Source organism: Elephantulus edwardii, unplaced genomic scaffold (assembly GCF_000299155.1).
Source record: "Elephantulus edwardii isolate Elephantulus edwardi_28Jun2011 unplaced genomic scaffold, EleEdw1.0 scaffold00053, whole genome shotgun sequence".
NCBI classification, from domain to species: Eukaryota; Metazoa; Chordata; class Mammalia; order Macroscelidea; family Macroscelididae; genus Elephantulus; species Elephantulus edwardii.
The window spans coordinates 12,684,849-12,708,273 of NW_006399803.1; the positions used below are offsets into that span (position 1 = coordinate 12,684,849).

The following is a 23,425-nucleotide window of genomic DNA, read 5'->3' on the forward strand; positions in this document are numbered from 1 at the left end:
AACAAACAAAAAAAGATTCTGACCATTGGGCCAATTGGTAGCGCATCTGATAGATGGTTAAGAACCTGAGATTGTTAAAAGTTTCAGCTTGCTTAACTCCACAATCACTCCACTCCACTCTTGGTAACAGCAGCCAGGAAATTAAAAGACAAATTTTATTGGGGAAAATCTGCTGTCAGGAACTTCTTCAGAGTATTGAAGTAAAACAATGTCAATCTAGAGATTAAGGTGTGTCTGATCCAGATCATGTTCTTTTCAATTACTTATCAAAGAGTTGGACAGTAATTAAAGATAATAGAAGAAGAATTAATGCATTTGAGTTGTGGTACTGGAGAAGAGTATTGAATTTATCATGGACTGCTGAGCAAACAAACAGATTCATCCTGGGGATGCTCCTGGAGGCAAGAATTTTGAAGCTTCATCTGACATACTTTGGATGTGTAGCAAGGAGGGATTAGAACTTGAAGAGGCACATCATGCTTCGAAAGGTGGAGGGAGAGCACAAGACAGGAAGGAAGACCATGAATGAATGAGATAGATTGACTCAATGATTGGTGTAATGCAATTAGGTGTGTCACAGACATTTAAGTTGGTTCAAGGTAGAGCAAGATTCAGTGCTCTTGTACATAGGATCTCTATCAGTTGCAAGCCACTCAGTTTCATATAACAATAACAACAATATATCTTTCATACTCATAACTCATAACTGATCCTCCATTGTGTTTTAGAGACTATAAATTTAAAAAAATAAATGAAAAGAACTTACCCATCTTTCTCCCATGGATTTGTGGATTTGAACTGACAGAGAAGCATGATCTTTGGGCTAGCTGCACAACTCTCTCAGGACTATGCCACCAGATTTACATATAAATGTTTCCAGTGGCATAATTTTGAGACTTATAAATGCCACAAGTGTTTTATGCTCAACTATCATCATAAAAGGTGTGGAGTTCCCAGAAGAGCTATGGGTGAGCATTAACATTACTGGTAAGTATATTCGTTTTCTCCTGGACACAAGAGCCTACTTTTTGGTCCTAAAAGCTTTCTGAGGTCCCAACCCTTCTCACTATTTCTTAGTTGGTGGAACTGATGGAAAACCTCATAAGCAGTTCCTTACATCACCTCTGCCTTGCATGCGGACTTCCGAGCTGTAAAACAAGCCAGTGGTAGATGGAATTTGGTCCAAGACTTAAGAACAGTAAATGACATAGTTGAACCTCTAAAAAATTTTTTTTAAAAGGTGTCGAGTTTGAACCCATCCAGAGCCATGGTGGGAGAAAAGCCTGACCACGTGCTTCTGTTGAGATTACAGCCAAGAACATTCTATGAAGCAGTTCTGCTCTTTAGCACATGGGATCATTAGGAATGGGCATGGACTCAGTGGCAACCAACAGCAACAGAAACAAACAAATCCAACTACTCTATCTGCCTAAAATAAGGAAAATGTAAGAATTTGTAGGGAGCTCTGGTGGTTTAGTCCTTAGAGAACTGTGTTACTAACCCAACGATGGTCCATCTCTACCAGCCTTTCCTCAGTAGAAAGATGAGTGGTCTCCTCTAGTGCAACTAACAGCCACCTGGAGGCTCACTGGAGGGTCAGCTATGACTTGGGATTTTTTTGAGACAAATCCTTACTACTTCTTTTTGACATCTGTGTTCTCTTTTCAAAGAAAGCAATAAATTATAATTGATATTAAATTTAAAGGGTTAAAATTGTCCCAGGCAAGAATGAGCAAAATTTTTGAAGTATCTATTTTTGTTGTTGTTGTCATATGCCATCAAGTTGGAATCAACTCGTAGCTGACCCACTATTAGGTTTTCAGATACAGTCCATTGTACTAGAGGACATTGCCCACCTTCCTCCTTCATAGCAGCCACATGCCTTCATGTTGGCAACCTCACCACAAGCTACCAAAACTCCCATTAACGAAACAAAGAGAACGAGAAATGAGACTCTCTTTATAAGAAATTAAAACTATAGCTTCCCATTCAGCAACTATTCTATGTAGGTTTTATTGAGGAACTGATTTGAGTCATGTTCTACTTCTTTTAACTAGGCATATTCTTTATGTTGTTGGAGTATTTGACTTACTTTTTCTTTAATTTGGAAGAACTTACTGATATATCTGGAATGTTTAAGATGAAGAAATTATGGTATTTGTTGTTGTTGTTGTTGTTGTTGTTATGTGCCATCAATTCGCTTGCGAATTATAGCAGCCCTATGTAGAAGAGCCCTAAACACTGTTCTATCCTGTGCCAACCTTACTGTCTCAAACACACTCATTCCCACCACTCCACTCACAGAATCAATCCATCTCACCGAAGATCTTCCTCTCCTGTCCCGTCCTCCACTCTCCCAAACTATGTTCCTCTGCAAGGAACAGTTCCTCCTTGCAACATGGCCAAAGTATGTCAGACGAAGCTTCAGAATCCTTGACTCCAAGGAACATTCTGGCTTCACCGTCTCCAGAACAAACCTGTTTGTTCTCCTAGCAGTCCATGGTATATTCAACACTCTTCTCCAGCACCACAGCTCAAAGGCAGCAGTTCTCTTTCTATCATCTCTATTCATTGTCCAACTCTCTGATGCATAGCATGTAATTGCAAAGACTATAGCCTAGATCAGGCACACCTTAGTCTCCAGCCTGATGTCATTGCTCTTCAGTACTCTTGAGAGGTCACTCACAGCTGACTTTCCAAATGCAGTTCATCTCCTGATTTCCTGGATGCTGTTACTGAGAGCGTTGATTGTGGAACCAAGTAAACTAAAACTGTTAGCTATCTCAGTCTCTTCACCATCCATACTGATGCTACCAGTTGGCCCAGTGGTGAGAATCTTTGTTTTCTTGATGTTGAGTTTCAATCCGTATTGAAAACTGCAGTCTTTGACCTTCCACAGCAAGTGTTTCAGGTCCTCCTCAGTTTCAGCATGCAAGGTGGTGTCATCTGCATAACGCAGGTTGTTGATGACTCTTCCACCAATCCTGATGCCACATTTCTCCTCGTACAGCCCAGCGTCGCCAATGATCTGTTCTGCATACAGATTGAAAAGGTATGGGGGAAAAGAAAAAAGAGAAAAGAAAAGGTATGGAGACAAAATACATCCCTGATGGACCCCTTTCTTGATTTTGAACCATCTAGTGTCTCCCTGTTTTGTCTGATGATTGCCTCTTGGTCCCAGTATAGGTTTTGCCTTAGCACAGTTAAAAGTTCTGGGATTCCATTCTTCTCAGAGTTAGCCATAGCTTGTTGTGATCCACACAGTCAAAAGCCTTTACATAGTCAATGAACCACAGATAGACATTCTTCTGGTATTCTCTGCTTTCTGCCAAGATCCATCTAACATTAGCTATAATATCCCTAGTACCACGACCTCTTCTAAATCCAGCCTGCACATCTGACAGTTCTCTGTTGATATATTGTTTCCAAACATTTTGGATCATTTTCAGCACGATCTTGCTTGTGATATCAATGATACTGTTCAAGAATTTCCACACTCTTTTGGATCACCTTTCTTTTGAATGGGAACAAATACTGATCTCTTCCAGCTGGCTACCCTCCAGATTTCTTGGCACAACTTAGTGAGCACATCCAGGGCAGCGTCTGTTTGTGGAAATAAATCAGTTGGTATGCTGTCAACTCCTGGAGCCTTGTTTTTTGCCAATTCCTTCAGAGCAACTCGAACGTCCTCCTTCATCACCATAGGCTCTTGCTCATATGTTATTTCATGAAATTCTTCTGTGTCAGCCAATTCCTTCTGATACAGTGACTCTGTGTACTCCTTCCATCTTCTTTTTGATACTTCCTGATCATTTAACATTCTACCCAAAGTATCCTTGAGTATTGCCACCCGTGGCTTGAGTTTGATTTTCAACTCCTTCGGCTTAAGAAACGCTGAGTGAGTTCAGCCCTTTTGATTTTCTGACTCCAGCTTTTAGCTTAAGCTAATAATTTATTTTCCAAGTAAATAATATTTGAAAAAATCCAGTATGTCAATATCAAAGCCAATTCAAATAGGATATACTAAGAAATTAGGTTTCTCTAATAAAATATAGTGTAGCAAGGGACCCTTTACCTTAACTTTTTTCTAATGAAGTTACTTTTAATTAGCAGGTAAAAATGATGACATATTTAAATCCTTAAACTTAAAGTCTAACAAATGGTACGGTTTTTGGGATCAAAAGACTTGATTTTCAATTTATATCTATAGATCCTTCCAGGGTAAGAACAGAGTATCTCACTAGAAAATAAATCAAAGGACATTTTCTATTTTTCCTATTCCCCATAAAGAATTTTAAAAAGCACCCATTTAAAATTGTCTTAGATTTGTTAATCACAAGCAGAAGACAACTCTGAATGTTGCTGTGGTTGTTGGTAGGTAAAATTGACTCAATTCTGACTCAGAGACACCATGAACAATAGGTCAAAACCTTGTTCATTCACTCACTCATTGCCATTAAGCCAGAAATTACTCAAAGCTAATTCTGCAGAATGTTTTCAAAGAGATTATAAATCAAACAAAAAAGGAGATTGCCCATCTTTCTTACACAGAGCAGTTGGTGGATTTGAACCATCTACCATTAGGTTGTTGTTGTTTGTTGTGTACTACAGAGTTGGAACTGACCCTAAGGTACCCTCTGGTAGGTTTTTGCAGGCACTTAATTGCACGGGAGAAGATTGTCCATCTTTCTTCCAAGAAGCAGTTGGTGTCCTCAAACCAGGTGCCTTCAGGATTGCAGTGCAGCTTCTTGCCACTAGGCCACCAGAGGCCATAGTCTTTGCAGTTACTTACTACGCATTAGAAAGCTGGACAGTGACTATGGATGATAGAAGGAGAATTGATTCTTTGAGCTGTGGTACTGGAGAAGAGTATTGAATATACTGTAGACTACTAGGAGAACAAACAGCTTTGTCCTAAAGAGGGTGAACCAGGCTGCTCCTTGGAGGCAAGGATTCTAAAGCTTCATCTGACACACTTTGAACATGTTGCTAGGAGGGACCAGTCCTTGGAGAGCGACGTCATGCTTGGGAGTGTGGACCACAGGAGAGAAAGACCCTTGATGAGATGGATTGATTCAGTAATTGGGGCAATGGGGGCAGGTGTGTCAGAGACAAAGAGATTGGAGCAGGATAGAACAGGATTTGGGGCTTTGTACACAGAGTCCTTATGAGTTTAGGTGATTCAATGGCACATAACAACAGCAAAAACAGCCATTAGTTTGGCAATGCAGGTCCTTAACCATTCCACCATCAGAGCTCCTATACTTTGTATTGTTTCTGTTGTTATGTGCTGTTGAGTTGAAATCATCGCATTGCTGACCCTCCTGTGGTTTTCCAGACTCTGTAAATTTCCCATGAAAAGATTACCAGTATTTGTCTTGAAGATCAAATGGTGAAATCAAACCACCAGCCTTTGGCTTAACAGTGCAGCTCATTGATCTGTATTGCTGTCATTAAAAAAAAACAAAAAACAAAACAACAACCCAAATTTGTGCTGTTCTGCCCTTCAGTAGAACGACATCAGTACATTTGACTATTTTCTCTGTAAATTTTGGATGAAAGATTGTTCTTTATTGTTGAATTTCAATCTGATTGCAAATTAAATGATGGAAAACTCAATAAAGTAAAATACACAAAAGACCAATTAGCATGTTATCTCAGTAAGTATACCGAAGAATGAGAGAACATACTGTTCCACACAGTAGCATATAATTAAGATGTAGTCATAAATCAGAGAAATATTATAACTTGTTAGGTGTACAGGTGGCTTTTAGAAAGATTGATTAGCTTCTCTTGCCCCCTCGAGATGCAAGTGCATAGTTCTTCCTGCAAAATTAAACAGAATAATTTCTCAGATGTCTCACCATGTGGATGCTTCAGTGCCAACAGCGTGCCTGCGGTATATGTTGTGAATTGCTCACTTCCTTGTCCATTCCTGTTCCAGATGCTCTCTACGATGTCATCACGGTGGGAGCCCCAGCTGCCCATTTTCAGGGATTTAAGAACGGTGGTCTTCGGAAACTGCTCCATAGATTTGAAACAGAAAGAAGAAAGTAAGTAGTGGTGAGAGGAAACTCACATTACATTAATAATATCATTGTCCCTTTGGGAGAATCTGTAGATAAGCTCAAGGAGCTTGGTATATAGCACAGTGAGTAGATCTAGATATCATATATTCATTGAGTAATTTAAAGTTGAATTTCCTAAAACTTCTTGAAAAGATAAAGTTTTTTAAAAAAAATGAAATTCCCAATTTGTTGCTGACAGAGTACTACCATGCTGGTAAGATCATTTTCCTGGAAGCCATTCTACTAAGAAAGAGGTGTTATTCCAGTATCAATCATTGTTCCTGTAATGGAATACTGTTCAGAGAGAGATTTAGCTGAAACATAATTGCAATTAAGTGTTGAGCCAAAGATACTTGACAACGTGTATATGTCCTAATTTATGTCTCTGACCCTACTGGTGATTTCCACTGTGGGCAAGACAAGATATGTAAATACAGTATCATTTAATTTTGCTTTTTTGGAAAAGAGATGCCAAAACATAACTGCTATGTGATAAGATTAAATGAGACAACTGTCTACTCTTTAAGTTTTGGCACAAAAGCCAGAGTGTCATACTCACTTCTGCAGAGTTGTGACCCAATAGGTCAAAGCAGAATTCCCCACAGGATTGGTAAGGCTGTAAATTTTTACGTGATCGGACTGCTTAATTTTTTTTTCTGCAGTGATCAACTGATGGGTTCAAGCAACCACCAAACTTTTGGTTGTGGCCTAATTCTTAACTCACAGCACAGCCAGGGATCCTCAAAGGATCCTAAATGTGAATTATAATTGTTTTTATGATTTTTATCTTGATATTTAGCTTTAGTCTTATACTGAATTCTCTAGAAAATCAAGTTTAGTGAAATATGTGTTTTATCTCATGTTATGTTTTGTCACGTACTTTCCCCACATGTAACCTCTGCTACCACTGTTCTGTTCTCTACCTCTATTATTATGCTTCTTTGGAAATGTTTTAGAAATGAATCATACCACTATATGGAAAGATTTGAAACTTTTTCCCCTCCCACTCAGATTAATGCCCTTGAAATCTATTCAAGTTGGGTATATTAGGTTTTTTAATTTTTTTTAAGGTGTGTGTGTGTGTGTGTGTGTGTGTGTGTGTGTGTGTGTCCCCTTTCTGTTGCTAAATTTACTCTTCTGTATGGATGTCCCAAAGTTTATTTATCAAACACCAATTAGTTATTTAGAGTTTTGAGCTATTTCAAGTAAAGTTACTATAGCCTGTTAGGGCAGTTTATATGATGTGCAAGATTACTTTTATAGACAACAGAGTGGTTATCCCCAACTAGAAATGGATGAGAAATGAATTTCTCTATATACTTATTAGCACTTAGCATTACATGTTTCTTTGCTTTAGCTTTTCTAATGGAATTACTTATTCTAATATAGTAGCTATTCTAATAGAGTAGCTATTCTAATAGAGTAGCTATTCTAATAGAGTCAGTAATAGAGAGGAAGACCTTTAACAAGATGGAATGACACTGTGACTACAGCAACAGGTCCAAATGTGTCAGAGATGATAAGGATGGCATACAATAGGATAAGGTTTATTTCTGTTGTTCAAAGGGTCCCTATGAGTCACACTTGACTTGGTGTCATCTAACAACAATAACATTACACATTTCAAAGTACAAAGAACTGGAGTCAGAAAATCAAAAGGGCCAAACTTGCTTGGCATTTTATAAGCTGAAGGACATGAAGAACAAATTCAACCCTCAAGCTGCAATATTTTAAAATGCTATGGGCATCAACCTCGAGTTGCTATAATCAAAGATGTTTAGGCAGAATATTAAATGATCCAGGAAGTATTTAAAAAATGGAAAGAATATACTGAGTCACTGTATCGAAAGGAATTGGCAGACAAAGAAGAATTTCATGAAATAACATATGAGCAAGAGCCTTTGGTGATGAAGGAAGAAGTTCAAGCTGCTTTGAAGGAAATAGAAAAAATAAGGCCCCAGGAGTTGATGGTGTACCAATTGACGTATTTCAGCTAACAGATGCTGCTCTGGATGTGCTCACCAAGTTGTGCCAAGAAATCTGGAGAACAACCACTTGGCCAACTGACTGGAAGAGATCTATATTTGTTCCCATTCCAAAGAAGGGTGACCCAACAGAGTGTGGAAACTATAGAGCAATGTCATTGATTTCACATGCAAGCAAGATTCTACTAAAGATTATTCAAAAACAACTTGAACAGCACATCAGCAGAGAACTGCCTGTCCAGGCTGAGTTTAAAAGGGGTCATGGACCCTGAGAGAATGAGAAATGAGGCACACGTGGAGACTTGTATACCAATGTTCATAGCAGCATTATTTACCATCTTAAGAATATGGAAAAGCCCAAATGTCCAACCATAATTGATGGATTGAGAAATTATGGTGCATTCCCATGACGGACTATTATGCAGCATTCAGTAGAAATGATTTTGTTAATTAGTACCTAACTTCGGAGGGACTGGAGAGCATTATGTTGAGTGAGCTAACTAAAATATAACTTAAATATTGTATAAGACCGTTATTATAGAAAGAGTATGAGGATCCAAGGGGAGGGGAGGGTAAGAGCAGAGGAGTGAGGATGGGTGGGGGAAGCATTAATCATACATTCACACAATTTGATAGGTGGAGGGAAGGGTGAGTAAAGGAAATGGAAAGATCCAATGTGGAAAACGATGTATACAATCTTTGTAAATAAACCAGTATATTTAAAGAAAGTAAAAAAAAAAAGAGGGCGGTCATGGTACTAGGAATATTGTAGCTAATGTTAGATGCATCTTAGCTGAAAGCAGGGAATACCAGAGGAATGTCTATCAGTGTTCCATTGACTATGCAAAGGCACTTGATTTTTAGGACCATAACTAACTGTGGCTGACTCTGAGAAGAATGGGAACCCCAGAACACTTGATCATTCTAATGTGAAACCTATACTTGGACCAAAAGGCAGTTCTCAGAACAGAGCAAAGAAACACTGCATGGTTCAAAATTGGGAAGGGTGTACGCCAGGGATATGTCCTATCTCCATACCTTTTCAACCTGTATGCAGAGCAGATTATCTGTGCGGCTGGGCTCTATGAGGAGAAGAGTGGCATCAGGATTGGTGGAAAATCTATCAACAATCTATGTTATGCAGATGACACAACCCGGCTGCTGAAACTGAGGAGGACCTGAAGTGCTTGCTGCAGAGGGTCAAGGACTGCAGCTTTCAGTATGGATTGAGGCTCAGTATCAAGAAGACAAAGATTCTCACCACTGGACCAATTGGCAGCATCAGGATAGATGGTGAAGAGATTGAGATTGTTCACAGCTTTAGTCTGCTTGGCTCCACAGTCAACACTCTTGGTGCCAGCAGTCAGTAATTTAAAAGACATATTGCAATGGGAAAGTCTGCTGTTAGGGACCTCTCCAACGTACTGAAGAAAGTGGTGTCACTCTGGACACTAAGGTACATCTGATACAGGCCAATTTCTTTGCAATCACTTGTTATGCGTCAGAGAGTTGGACAATAACTAGGGAGGATAGAAGGAGAATTGATGCCTTTGAGCTGTGGTGCTGGAGTAGAATATTGAATATACCATGGACTGCTAATAAAACAAACAGATTCATCCTGTAGAGGGTTTAACCTGCCTGCTCCTTGAAGGCAAGGAATCTGGAGCTTCGTCTGACATACTTTGGACATGTTACAAGGAGGGACTTGTCCTTAGAAAGGGACATCATGCTTGGGAGGGTGGAGGGACAGCTCAGGAAGGGGAAGACCCTCTGTGAGGTGGATTGATTCAGTGACTTGGTTAATCGGGATGGGTGTGTCAGAGGCAGTGTGATTGGTACAAGATAGAGCAGAGTTTAGGGCTGTTGTACATAGGTTCGCTGTGAGTCGCAAACAACTCGATGGCACATAACAAGAAGAACAACAACATGGGTAGAATATTGAATGATCCAGGAAGCATCAAAAGAATATTGAAGAAGTATGCAGAATTACTGTACCAAAAAGAATTGGTTGACACAGAAGTATTTCATCAAACAACATATGATGATGAAGAGGCAATATTGATGGAGGGAGTTCAAGTTACTCTGAAGGAATTGGCAAAAAATAAGGCCCAGGAATTGATGGAATACCAAATGACATATTTCAACAAACAGATTCTTCCGTGGACATACTCACTAGGTTGCATTAAGAAATATAGAGGACAACTACTTGGCCAACTGGCTGAAAGAGATCCATATTTATTCCCATTCCAAAAAGAAAAGATTTATTTATTTCCATTCCAACAGAGTGTGGAAATTATTGAACAATATCACTAACCCACTTCCTAAACAACATTCCTCTGGAAACTCTGTGATCTTTGAGACTAATGATAGGTATAGAAAGGCTTCAAGTCTTTTGTTCATAGGATCACTATGAGTCGTGCTTGACTCAATGGTAATCAATAATAACAACAACATCACTAATACATCCTTCAAGCAAAATCTCCCTGAAGATTATAAAAAAAACGACTCTAACAGTGTATCAGCAGAAAGCAATAAGAAATATAAGCTGAATTTACAAGAGGCTATGACACTAGGGACATCATAGTCAATGTCAGATGGATCTTGGGCTGAAATTAGAGTACCAGAGGAATGACCATCTGTTTCTTTGACTCTGCAAAGGCATTTGACTGTGTGGATCACAAAGAACTGTGGCTAACCTTGAGAAAAATTAGAATCCCAGGACACTTGATTGTATACTCATGAAAAACCTATACTTGGACCAGGAGGCAGTTGTCAGAACAGAGCAAGTGAAGAGAGCAAGGGCATGGGTCAAAATAAGGAAAGGAGACTGTCAAGGATGCGTATTTCCCCATACCTTTCAAATCTCTATGTAAAATAGATTATTTAAGTGGTTGAACTGTGTGAGGAGGTATATGGCATCAGGATTAAAAGATGACTCATCATTAATCTGTGTGTTATGTAAATAATAGAACCTTGCTTGCTGAAACCGAGGAGGACCTGAAGGGTTTGTGGCAGAAGGTCCAACACTACAGTCTTTAGTATGGATTGAAGCTCAACATCAAGAAAAGAAAGATATTCACCTCTGGACTAAGTGGCAGCACCATGGTAGATGGAGAAGAGATTGAAATTGTTAACAATATCAGCTTGCTCAGTTCCACCATCAACATTCTTTGCTCCACCAGTCTAGAAGTCAAAAGATGAATTGCAATAAGAAAATCTACTGTCAGGAACCTCTCCAGAGTGTTGAAGAACAACACTGTCAATCTAGAGACTAAGGTGCCGCTGATCCTGGCCATAATCTTCATAATTATTTTTTGTGCTTCAGAGTACTGAACAATGACCATTGATAACAGAAGAAGAATTGATACATTTGAGTTGTGGTACTAGATAAGAATCTTGAACATACCATGCACTGACAAAGGAACAAACAGGTCTGCCTTGGAGAGGGTGAAACCAAGTTGCTTTTTGGAGGCAAAGAATTGAAGTTCCATCTCACAAACTTTAGGCATTTTACCAAGAGGGATAGGTCCTTGGAGAAGGACATTGTGATTGAATGGATGGAGGGACAACAGAGGAAAGGATGGCCCTTGATCTGATAGATTGACACAGTGATTGGAGTTATAGGGGTAGGTATATCAGAGAGAGACAGTGAGATTGGCTCAGGATAGGACACGTTTTTAGCTACTGTTCATAGGGTCACTATAATTTGTAATCAACTTAATGACATATAACAACAACAGCAATCACAGAGTTGTAGTAGTGTATCTTTAGAACTTTAGGTTGTTGTTCTTTTAGGTGCCACTCATTTGACTACGACTCATTGTCCATTTCCCTATAAATTACAGAGTTACGGTTATTGTTTTATCTAACTGGCGGGCCACAGATTCCATAGTCACTTCCTCATCAGTTGGGATTGTTGTTGTGTACCGTCAAGTCAGAACCAACTCGTAGCTGACCCTCCAGTGGGTATTTAGAGGCAGTTAATTGAAAGGGACAAGATTACTCTTTTCTCTTCCATAGAGCAGCTGACAGATTTGAACTGTGTGCTTTTGGGGATCACAATGCAGTTTCTTATCATTAAACGACCGGAGCAGGGATGAAGAGTTTTATCCCCTTGTTACTGTGAGGAGAAGTCTTAAGGGTCCTCCAATGAAAGATATTGCCTCATCAAAGCAGGGGTGAATAAATCCATTACTATTACTGCCTCCCATGGAAAGGGACACCATCACTTTACTGCAGAAGGCAGATGAAAGTTAGAGTTCTGATAAGGAACAATGTTGCCTAATTATTGCTATGAGGGTATGGAAATAAGCTCCTCCTCCAGGCTTTATGAGAGACGGATGTCACTTCTTTACTGAAGCTGAGTGAAGGGTTAGATCTTGCATTCTAGCCATGTTGTTATGTTGTTGTTATGTGCCGTCGAGTCACTTGCGACTCATAGCGACCCTATGTACAACAGCCCTAAACTCTGCTCTGTCCTGTACCAATGACACTGTCTCTGACACTCCCATCCCGATTAACCTAGTCACTGAATCAATCCACCTCACAGAGGGCCCATCCCTCCTGCGCTGTCCCTACCCTCCCAAGCATGATGTCCTTCCCCAAGGACCGGTCTCTCCTTAAAACATGTCCTAAGTATGTTCGACGGAGCCCCAGAATCCTTGCCTGCAATGAGCAGCCCGATTTAACCCTTTCCAGGATGAATCTGTTTGTTTTCCTAGCAGTCCATGGTACTCTCAGTACTCTTCTCCAGCACCACAGCTCAAAGGCATCAATTCTCCTTCTATCCTCCTTAGTCATTGTCCAACTCTTGCAAAGACCATGGCCTGTATCAGACACACCTTAGTCTCCAGAGAGACACCATTGCTCTTCAGTACTTTGGAGAGGTCCCTAACAGCACACTTTCCCATGGCAATGCGCCTTTTAATTTTCTGGCTACTGATGCCAAGAATGTTGACTGTGGAGCCAAGCAAACTAAATAAAGCTATGAATAATCTCAATCTCTTCACCTTCCATCCTGATGCTACCAATTGGTCCAGTGGTAAGAATCTTTGTCTTCTTGACATTGAGCCTCAATCCATATTGGAGGCTGCAGTCATAGGTTCTGCTAAAGTGGGAACTTTCATCCTTATTGCTAGAATGTTTGGAACTCATCATTTCACATACTGACTGTCTACTGTCTTCAATGGCAAGATACAGCATTAAAAAAATCAAACAAAACAAACAAAACAGTTTTACTCTCATAAGAAGCAGGTCTGGATGTATGATCAATGCTTTTTATTCTGTTGGACTACCATTCACCTATCTTTTGGGCAGAGATAGAAGCTTTTGTTAGCTGTTGCATTTTGTTTAGTCCTGTTGATTTTTCTGTGGTGTACCCAGGTCAGAACACATGAGAAGTAAGGGGGCAGAGGGTTCCACTGTTGTGTAATTCCTTAAGTTATAAGATCTGCAGAAAACCTGACTTCTTTTCTCCACCTTTTACACTCTTCCAAAGTTGTTGTTCTTAAGTGTCACTGAATCTACAACTCGTAGTGACCTGCACTATGAACAATAGTGACTATAAATAGAGTAATTAGTAATATGAGCAGTAGATTGGAAACTTAGCCTGTACCTTCCTCACATTCTTTTTTCGTTTAAAATTGTTTTGGTGACTAACAGCAGTGTCCAAATTGGTCACATTTACTCAATCACATCTGGAACTTGGAAGTTTTTACTCTGAGATTGTGATTTAAATCTATTTGTTCTTTTCTAATCAAATTCTAAAGTGCATAAAACAATTAAGGTATTCTAAACTGTCCACAGGGTGCAGATAATAGAGTTGGGCATATAAAGCATGGGTATGTGGCAAAGGTAGAACTTAATGCAATAATTTTATTGATCATTTCTATACTCCATTAACCCACTGCTTTGATTCTGACTCGTAGCAACCACTTCCATAGTAAAAGCCAAGGTTCTGCCACCTGTCATTGGAAAAAGCTGTCTTTGAGGCAGAAATGCAATGGGGAAAGTAGAAAATTTATTATATAAGTCTATAGATGGGACAGGGATCTCTGGATTCCTAGTGGGTAAGGTGTTGCACTGCCAACTCCCTGGCAGACATTAGAATCCACTAGTTAGCAGCCAATCCTCATGACAAAGTTGTGCCTTTTCCTTCTGTGTGTAATTTACAACCCCTGAAAATCTGCTAAAGGGTCAGCTGTGAGTTGGTTCTGATATGGTAACACATAACAAAATCATAATATAGGAAACAGCAGATATGGACTCCCAAATCTATCTCACAACCCGGAAAACTATAGAAGTTTATAAAGGAAATGCACAGGGCAGCAGGATGTGAAAAAATTTTGTCTTGTCTAATGTTTGGGCTTGATGAATGTGTCCTGCCCTCATCAGTACAATCTTATCAGAGTTCTGGAGCACCATCCATATGAAATGACTGGCAGTAAATTGTAGAGCAGACTGATAAATAAAGACCAACAAAGGGCTTCGGTTTGATTAGAAGGTATCTGTCTCTCAGCTCTCCTGCCTAACTAAGGGAACAAAATTGTATCTCCTTGATAAAAAAATTTCATTCAGTTGTCTTACTACACTATGAGAAGTCGTCTTCCTTTTGAAGTATTATTTAAATTATTCAGCTTTATGTTGGTCTTGTGAAAGTCTGGTGTCATTTATTGAGAGGTTAGGCTGTTACTGTTCCAACCATCAGTGGTAAGAAAGTTCTTTTGCTTAAGGTCTTATAAAATGTTCATTTCAAACTGTTACCGGGTATTTTTAAAAGTTCATTTTCTATGGCCTTATTTTCCGTTAGCATTGCCCCTTTCATTTGTGACAATTTCAATATTGGTAAATATCCAGTGATGGCTTACTCTGACTGCTTCCTATTGAACATGGATGGTGAAAGGTTGCAGAGAGAAAAAGCATTTCTCTAACAAGGGCATACATTCGTGGAGGTTTTCAGAGGTGAGACCACATAACATCATTTCTGGAACAGCTGTTAGGCATCCTTCTTTAGTAGGGGAGCAAGATGTTCAACCAAAGTATAGATTTCAATTCACCTTCATTTACAGTGCTAACTGTTCCCTGGGCTGTGATTTTCTACAAACCAAGGATACAGGAGCACATTAAGAATGCAGCCACACTTAGGGTAATATAAGGAGCAATTCACAATCCTAAACCAATGAAATGGTTATTAAGCCAATCCCAAATGCTGAATTTCTCCGTCTATGGAGTTGTCCTTTCTATTACCTTGCATATAGCATTTAGGCCACTTCCACTCTGCCGGTGGAAGTTATCCAGGTACAACAGGTCTTGTTGATCACTGTACAGATCTTTCCCTGCCCACCTGATATGCTAAGGGGTTTAAGAAGGCCCACTGTGTACTAATTTTTGTTACCAAGTCTGTATTTTGCAACCACCATTCCGTCCTCATTGTTTCTAACTTCTGCATCCCAATCACCAATAATTATTAATGCATCTTGACTGCATGTTTGGTCAATATTGGATGGCAAAGCTGATCAAATCCCTCAGTTTCCTCCTCTTTGGCTTTAGTTGTTGGTGCATTTATTTGAGCAATTGTATGTGTATCGATAGTATCCTTTCACTCATAATATTATACTTTAGGCTAGAATTGTCTTTTAAATATGAATGCAACACTGTTCTTCAGTTTTTTGTTTCTGGTGTGGTAGATTATCTCATTTTCTGATCCAAAGTGGCTCATGTGAGTCCATCTGGGTTCATGATGAATAATAGAATGCCCATCTTCATGCATTCCCTTCCACGCTTTACACTTCTAGTTTTTCTATAATCATACTTCATGCATTACAAGTTCTAAGTATTCACGTCGTTTGCAGCCATCATTCCCGTATTTTTAGTGATACTCCATCTGAACTGTACCTCCAATACTTTAACTACCCATTTCCATACAGTGATTGAACACTAAAGTGTGTTCAAGTCAGATTGAAAACGAAAATGTACCTGATTCAGGTCATGCTTTCCTCGATCACTTGCTACACATCAGAAAGCTGGATAATGAGTAAGGATAACAAAACAAACAAACAAACAAACAAAAACAACTGATGCCTTTGAGTGTGGTGCTGGAGAAGAGTCCTGGATATCTCATAGACTTTAAAAAAAGAACAGATATGTCTTGGACAAAAAGCAGCCAAAGTGCTCCTTGGAAGCAAAGATGATGAAGTTTTATCTCTCATTATTTGGACATGCTGGTAGCTGAGACTGTTCTTTGGAAAGGGTCATCATCCTTGGAAAGATGGAGGGTCAGTGAAGGAGAGGAAGATCGCCAGTGATACAGACTGCATTGTGACTGTAGCAATGGCCTCGTCTGTAAAACAGTGAGGATGACACAGGACAGGACAGGGTTCAGAACTTTTGTTCATACTTGATTCAATGGCACTGAATAACAACAAATGTTCCTCAGTGCTTTCAATGTATCAAATGAATAATTTCTAGTAAGTTAACTAGCAAATTAATAATTTCAAGTAAATTCCTAATATTCAGTCCCAAGTATCTGGCTCTAAACCTGGGACAGTGAGTCTTGGAAAACACCAACCATATACAGAACAGTTCATAGTTTACCTTATTTTTCATTCCAGTAAACTCTCAAGTGGCTGAGTCAACTTGAAAAATGTTCTGTTTCTGTTAGATTTGGGTATTAGAGAGGACTGAGGCTGAGTGATTCATTTATGTTAGGAAGTTTTAGAGTCATCTGGTAGCCTACTGGCAAGAAGCTGGGCTGCAATCTCAAATGTATGCTGTTTGAGGACAACAGCCACTCTCTGGGAGAAGGATGGGAATTCTCCTTCCCTGCCATCAGCTGCCTCTGAAAACCCACCAGAGGGTCACCTATGCATCAGTTTCAACTCTATGGTACACACACAACAACAAAGTGTATTAGCCTGTAAAATGGATCCTTATCAAGCTCAGAGTTTCCCAGCTATAGGAAGCCTACTCTGTGAATGGGTTTCTATTATAAGGGTAAAGCTGACACTAACTACAGAAATATATCCAGGAGGGTCACAGAGGGAAAAGATTGCATTTGAATTTTTGAAAATATTATGTTATTGTATCCTAGCCAGGAGCAATAGTTAAAGAACTATTTAACTAATGGAACATATCCATTGAAGCTGGAAGTCTCAGAAAACTTGAGAAAGTGTTTAGCTCAAGGGTGATGAGACCTGACTTCTTACTTATTTAACTGAGGATAATGTCCTACAAGGAGTTAAGAGAAAGATAAGTGGATATTGTACCAACTGGTTGTGAAATCAGTGACCTAGGAGCATTTTGAATCCAACTCTAATTGGAGATATTCTCATGGTAGTCAAATACAAGGTCTGTCATCAGGGTCAAGGTTATTCCTCATTTAGGTTAATGATGTCATGCCCAGCAGTTGTTCAAATTACCTTCTGTCACAGCTTGGGACATTGTGACTAGTCCATGGGACAACCCATGCCACTCATTCCTGGGATGGAATAGTCTCTTGGAATCCTATAATATTTTCCTTCTTTCTGCTAAGCTCAACATTAGGGCTATGTCATTTTCTAAATTTAATGCAGTGATATATACTAACATATACTAGTGTCATATGAGAAATTATGATGGAGAAATTGCAATTATCTGGTTTGGTGATGTCTATCTTGGGGTAATGTCAGTGGTATGGCTGGTTCTAAAGTCCTAGGCTATTTTTTGTTTAGAAGTATCCCCTCTGATTACTAGTAACCATTTTATTAGTCTAACTGGGACCAGGGATGATACCACATAAGGGATGAATATGTTACCAACTACATGTAAGATTAAAATTCCTTTTACTTATATGGCAGTTGGGGTCAGTTTTAGGTAAGTCCATTTCCACATGACTGCTACTAGATAGTTAAACAGGAGAAACCAAATACCAGTTATTCTTGTTTAAACTTATGAGTTAAAGTTCTTAACAGATTCACACTAGTGTGATTTGGTTTTATTTTCCTTCTCTGATGCCACTTCTTCTCTTCTTCGTAATGCTGGCATCACTCTGGACTGATGCTTCCAAGTTTTTATACTCATTAACTTCTGGGATGAATTCATGGTCAAGAACACTTCAGATTGACCCCATTGGGAATCAGTTGGCCTTTGGGAGGTTGATCTTTCCAGACTATGAGTAGTACTAGCTCTCTTGGTTAGGAAATATGGAGAGGGTATAAGAGGGGAAAGATAACGAAACTGATGTGTTTTGATTAATGAAAATTGAGTTTAGGGATTGAACCCACTTTCTCTTTAGACCCTAGTCATCACTAAGATTAGGAAGCTAGATTTCCTTAGGATCTCCAATACACCAATTGTTGTTGTTGCTGTGACGGGGCCATCAAGTTGAGTCCCACTAGTAGAGATGCTATGAACAATGGATCTGAACCTTATTCTATCATGTGCCCACATCATCATTTCTGACATAGTCCAACCTATTACTGCCATCGCTGTGTCAAGTCATCTCACTGAGGCTCTTCCTCTCTTTCACTGATCCTTTACCTATCCAAGCCTGATGTCCCCTTCTAAGGAATGTTGTTTTGGTTTGAGTACTGCTGATTTGGAAGCAACCTGTAGGTGACCTGCCAGTGGATTTTCAGAGGCAGTAAATCTCACAGAAGATTACTCGTCTTTCTCCTATGAAGCAACTAGTTGATTTGAACCATGCACCTTTGCGTTGGCATTGGAATTCCTTGCCAGTAACCCCATGAGGACTTCCAGGAATAGCCATACCTATCAACATGCCCAAAATATGTGAGGAGTAAAGTAAGTGAGACGTAGGTCTGCCATCCTTGCCTCCAAAGACATCTACGGCTGGACTTTACCCAAGAAATACTGGTTTGCTTTTTTTGGCAGTTACTGGTATATTTAGTGCTCTTTTACAACACCACTACTGAAAGCCATCTATTATTATTTTATCATTCTTATTCATTGTCCAGCTCTCAGATGCATAGCTACTGATGGAAAAAAACCATTGCTTGAATTGAGCAAACCTTTAAATTGATATCATTACTCCTTAATACTTTGGAGCAGTTTCTGATAACAGATTTTACCATTACAACATGTCTTTTGATTTCTTGACTGCTTGTGCCAATGGTATTTATTGTGGTTTCCTACATCAAGAGACAAAAATTGTCCACCAGCGAACCAATGACCAACCTTTTAAATGAGATTTTTTAACTGGTCAACAATTTGTCTTACTGGAATCCATAATATGCCAATTAGTAAGGACTTTAATATAAGCCCACTTTGGAGGGCCAGTATATACTAAACTGGACAATGGGCAACATTTTTAGTGGTGTTCATCTCTTGGAATCTCTCAGGCAATGTTTCTTAAGTCATCTATTCAGTTGGCCTTCAACTATTTTCTAGTTGAATTACAGTGTTTTACTTAATTCATTTAGTGATTTCAACTATCAAAGGTCCTCAATTGTCACTCTGAGTAGAAATTAAGAGCCCAAATCTAAGGATGAGCTTTTCAAGAAGTCATTGTTCACTTCTTGACTATGCCCTGTCCAGTAAAAGAAAGCCTCTGACCAACTATGTATCAGTCAAAGGGTTGCATAATTCAAAGGGTGGGTGGGGTGAAGGAAATGGGAAGTATCTTTTGTGAAAAATAATGTATTCAGACATTGTAAATAAACCAGAGTAATATAGAAAATAATAAAAAAATTTAAAATACTATTATTCTACAAGTAAAAAACAAACAAAATTTCCAATCACCTGAGACATCACTGTGAAATCTATTTGCCAGTCCTTTCCTCAGTTATTTTCCTAGTTCTTGATTTCAGGCTCTATTGTGTAGGGCACAGTCTGTGGTATATTCCTTATACAAAACTGACAGCTTCTGGTTACATCCCTGTTAATGTTGTATAGATGAGGCTTAGCTATCAGTTGTTGAAGCCATTCAAGGCTAATGCTTCGGTCATAATGTGTGCCTTCATAGAAGTTGACAAAATAGCAAATATCTATGCTTTGAGGAGCAAGATTTTTCCCTTCAAGGCTCACCTTTTATTTAACTGATCAGTCATTTCATAGTCTGGTCTTTTTCTTCGATCTAGGTGGTAGACAGACATTAGGAGGTTAGAGCGTATGTTGTTGTTATGTGCTGTTGAGTTGCCTGAGTTTCTTGGCAACCCTATGTACAACAGCCCTAAACCCTTCCTGCTCTATTCCTTGCCAATCTTATTGTCTCCAAACACACCTATCCCCATAATCCCAGTGACCGAATCAATCTATCTCAGCGAGGGTCTTCCTTTGCTGCTCTGTCCCTCCACCTTGCCAAGCATGATGGCCCTCTGCAAAGACTGATCCCGCCTTGCAGCATGTCCAGAGTATGTCAGATGAAGCTCCAGAACCCTTGACTCCGAAGAGCAGCCTGGCTTCACCCTCTCCAGGATGAACTTGTTTGTTCTCCTAGCAGTCCATGGTATATTCAATATTCTCTTTTTGCACCACAGCTCAAAGATATAAGCTCTCTTTCTATCATCCCTAGTCCTTGTCCAGCTCTCTGGTGCATAGCAAGTAATTGCAAAGACCATGGCCTGGATCAGGCACACCTCAGTCTTTAGACTGACATTATTGCTTTTTAAAACTCTGGAGAGGTCTCTGAAAGCAGACTTTCCCATTGCAATTCATCTTTTAAATTCCTGGCTGCTCGTACCAAGAGTGCTGATTGTAGAGCCAATCAAACTGAAGCTATAAACAATCTCAACCTCTTCATCATCTATCATGATGTTGCCAAATGGCCTAGTGGTGAGAATCTTTGTTTTCTTGATGTTGAGCTTCAATCCATATTGAAGGCTGCAGTCCTTGACTTCCTGCAGCAAGCGCTTCTGGTCTTCCTCACTTTTAGCAAGCAGGGTGTGTCATCTGCATAGCACAGATTATTGATGAGTCTACCTCTAATCCTGATACCACATTTTTCTTCATAGAGCCCAGCCTCCTGGATTATCTGTTCTGCAAATAAATTGAAAAGACATGGAAATAGGACACATCCTTGATGCACACCCTTCCCAATTTTGAACCATGCAGTGTTTCCTTGCTCTGTTCTGATGATTGCCTCCTGGTCCAAGCATAGGTTTCACATAAGCACAATCAAGTGTTCTGAGATTCCCATTCTTCTCGGAGTCAGCCACAGTTTGTTGTGATCCACTCAGTCAAATGCCTTTACATAGTCAATGAAACACAGATAGACATTCCTTTGGAATGCTGTGTTTAGCCAATATCCATCTGACATTAACTCTTCTTTTGCCAATTCTTTAAGATCAGCTTGAACTTCTTCTTCCTTCATCACCATAGGCTCTTGCTTATATGTTGTTTTATGAAATTATTCTGTGTCCACCAATCCTTTTTGGTACAATGACTCTGTATACTCCTTCCATTTTCTTTAATGCTTCCTGAATCATTTAATATTCTGCCCAAAGCATCCTTAAGTATTGCAACTCTAGGTTTGAGTTTGTTCTTTGATTCCTTCAGCTTAAAAATGGTTCAGTGAGTTTGGCCCTTTTGAATTTCTGACTCTAGTTCCTTGCACATTTAATTGTAATACTTTACTTTGTCTTCCTGTGCTGCCCTCTGGAATCTTCTGTTCAACTCCTTAATATCTTGATTTCTTCCCTTTGCTTTGGCTTCTCAGCACTCCAGTGTAATATTTAGAGTTTCTCTGACATCCATCTTGGTCTTTTCTTCCTGCTTTGTCTTGGTAATGACCTTTTGCATTCTTCCTGGATGATATTTTGTTATCCTCCCACAGTTCATCCAGTCTTCACTCATTACTATCCCGTGGCCTCAAATCTGTTCCTGAGATAGTTTTGAAATTCAGATGAGATAAACTCAAGGTCTAGTTAGAGAATTAAGACCTTTTTCTCTTTCAGTGTAGCTCTTTTGGCTTAAACAACAGCTTTTCCTCTTGTCTCCTGCAGTAGACATGTATGATGTCTTGAGTAGTATACTTATAGCCACTTGTGAAGACTTGTTAATGTCTTCCTAGAGCCCCAATGTGGGTGCATGTTCTATCTACCTGCTAACATATATGAGGATGTCTTACTCCTTCCCTAGGCCCTCAGGATAGTAAAGTACAAAGTGTGCATGCCTATTGTCAATACAAAGTGGGATTAACTTCCCTTCCCATAGACAAAGGATTCATTCAAGGGTAACCATGCAGCCTCTTGGGCCAATGTGCCTTCTGAAAGTAGGGCTACTTGTAGGACTTTTTCTAAGAATAACTACTGATTTGGCAATATTTTGCTGTGACATGTGAACAGCTGCCATCAGCCTCATCCAGGAGTATGTCAGACAGGTCAGACTGGCTGCGGTAGACTTCTTTGACTTTTTCCAGGCCACTGTGTACTGGGCACACTTCTGATGTGGACAGTAGCATAGCAGGGTTGAGGATCAAGACAGCTTTCAAATTCACATTGGATTTATCTGAAATGACTCCTTGTGAGGTAATCCTTTATCCTCCCAGCAGTAAGCCAGTTTCCCCCTTTCTGTTCTAGAAGGTGAAGGAATGTGTGATGGTGTGTACAGTCATCATCTGTCCTAAGATAAACATTGTCAGCATCCTGTTTGATGTCACCTATAGCTCTGAGGCACAGAAGCCAGCCTTGAGTTACTTTGCTCATTTGTTTAGATAACTAAGCCACCACTCTTTCTGTTTTGACCCTGGAGTCAGAGTAGAGATTCCTAGCTATCTCTTACTGTCTATGCACTTAGAGTTCAAAGAGTTTCTTAAGGTCTAACAACCTTAGGGGAGGGCAGTCATCAGTTTGAATTTCTCTTAGTTGAATGCCCGTTGGCATTCGGGTACACTCTAAGGGTTCTTTCTCTTCTCCTCATAGGGCTTCACACAAGGGTTTTACTAAGATCTCAAAGCCTGGAATCCAGATGCGGCAGAAGCCTGCCATTCCTATGAAACCTCGGAGCTGCTTCCTAGAGGTGGGCAGGTCCGCTTGCCTGACACCTTCCCTCCTATCCTGGAGGAGGCTCCTTTGCTCTTGGGATATTTGGAAGCCCAGGTATTTTACTTACTGTTAAGATATCTTGGCTTTCTTTTATGACACCAAATAGTAACAACTGGTAACAGGGTTTAGGTCCAGGATTGTGTTTTGATCTGGGTCTTCCTTGACCTTGCATAGTATTGAGATGAGATATCTAAGTTTTGCAGTATCACCTCTTTCCTTATCTTTAAAGTCCCTAAGTTCTTTGGTAATGTCTTATTGGAAATTAGAGGTGAGTTTTAAACTTTTGTGCTAACACTTTCCAAGTAAATAGACTCTGTTCCCATCTCTAAAACAAGCCATACAAAGAAAAACATGGGCTGGAAATCAACATGCATTGGATGCTGGAGAAAGAATT

At 39.6% G+C, this 23,425-nt stretch overlaps 1 protein-coding gene across 1 annotated transcript in view; it reads left to right on the top strand.

Moving 5' to 3' along the window:
• The window catches only part of INPP4B (inositol polyphosphate-4-phosphatase, type II, 105kDa), a 702,969-nt gene that overhangs the window by 410,032 nt on the left and 269,512 nt on the right, over positions 1 to 23,425 (top strand). Inside the window, exon 12 of the mRNA XM_006887014.1 lies at positions 5,945 to 6,053. Coding sequence (XP_006887076.1) covers positions 5,945 to 6,053 — 109 coding nt within the window. The remainder of the gene's footprint in view (positions 1 to 5,944; positions 6,054 to 23,425) is intronic.